The following is a 1,378-nucleotide window of genomic DNA, read 5'->3' on the forward strand; positions in this document are numbered from 1 at the left end:
ATTACAGGCACATGCCTGTAATCCCAGCTACTTGGGAGGCTGAAGCAGAATTGCTCTAACCTAGGAGGCAAAACTTGCAGTGATATTTCACCATTGCATTCCAGCCTGGGCAACAAGAACTCCATCTCAATAAAAAAAACCATCACACAAACAAAAAGCATGTCCTTTAATTTTACCTATCCTTCAAACTTAACCAAAAATTTTCCTTATATAGCCAAAAAGATACCTTTAGATACTCTTCTACATCTGGGAGATCAGGCATAGTGGCTCATGCCTGTAATCCCAGCAGGAAGATCATTAAGTTTTTCAAATGCACAAATGCTTAAGATTCAGGAGTAAATGGGCTATCACTGACACCTGCTAAGCTTATGACCACTTCATTGCTAGTGACCAAGCAGACAAATTGCAAATCAAAGCATAAAAGGTATTAGACTCTGCAGGAGGAAAGAAACTTAAGATTAGGCTCTGTCCAATTTTATAGCTACTTCAAATTGCCATCTTTTTGTTAGCACCTTGTTCCTATTCTGAATAGCACTCAGTAAAACTTGTGAAACCAAACTGGCATAAAGCTAACTCCACTGACTTTAAAATGGATCCCTCCACTCACATAGGGTGTGCACTAGCAACTACTTACTTCTTATGTCAGGGGAAATAGTCAACTTCCACTACTCATTTTAACCTGTTTTAAAACGCACATCCCTGTAATTTGGAAACTATTTCATGTTTCCAAAGACTCGCTTAACATTGGTTTAACTACATTAAGCTTTCTATGCAACACAAGGACTCTACTACAGCATTTGGCCTTCCTTAGTGACAGGCCATCAGTAACATGCTGCATTTCTCTCCAATGTGGTAATCAAAGCAGCCCTCCCATAGCTTAGATTCCTTCCCCTTCCAAGTACGTGGGAGGAAAACAACCCTATCTCCACCTAGAAGTGTTAACTCGAGAACTACATTTTCATAAAGTTTCCACAAATTCATAAAACCAGAATTACATGTCTTTCTCCTAAGCGAGGCAAAACTGGAAAGTTGCAGTGTTGACCAAAGGAACACACAGGTTTCTCATTAAACTTTTTTAATGGGTCTCAAAATTCTGTGACAAATTTTTGGTCAAGTTGTTTCCATTAAAAAGTACTGATTTTAAAAACTAATAACTTAAAACTGCCACACGCAAAAAAGAAAACCAAAGTGGTCCACAAAACATTCTCCTTTCCTTCTGAAGGTTTTACGATGCATTGTTATCGTTAACCAGTCTTTTACTACTAAACTTAAATGGCCAATTGAAACAAACAGTTCTGAGACTGTTCTTCCACCACTGATTAAGAGTGGGGTGGCAGGTATTAGGGATAATATTCATTTAGCCTTCTGAGCTTTCTGG

General features: G+C 38.5%; 1 protein-coding gene across 1 annotated transcript in view; it reads right to left on the bottom strand.

Moving 5' to 3' along the window:
- Positions 1–366: 366 nt before the first annotated feature.
- The window catches only part of EEF1A1 (eukaryotic translation elongation factor 1 alpha 1), a 4,534-nt gene continuing 3,522 nt past the window's right edge, over positions 367–1,378 (bottom strand). Inside the window, exon 4 of the mRNA XM_011987121.1 lies at positions 367–434. Within this exon, the coding sequence (XP_011842511.1) occupies positions 367–434 (68 nt within the window). The remainder of the gene's footprint in view (positions 435–1,378) is intronic.

This window comes from Mandrillus leucophaeus, unplaced genomic scaffold (assembly GCF_000951045.1).
Source record: "Mandrillus leucophaeus isolate KB7577 unplaced genomic scaffold, Mleu.le_1.0 Scaffold300, whole genome shotgun sequence".
In the NCBI taxonomy this organism is placed as follows: domain Eukaryota; kingdom Metazoa; phylum Chordata; class Mammalia; order Primates; family Cercopithecidae; genus Mandrillus; species Mandrillus leucophaeus.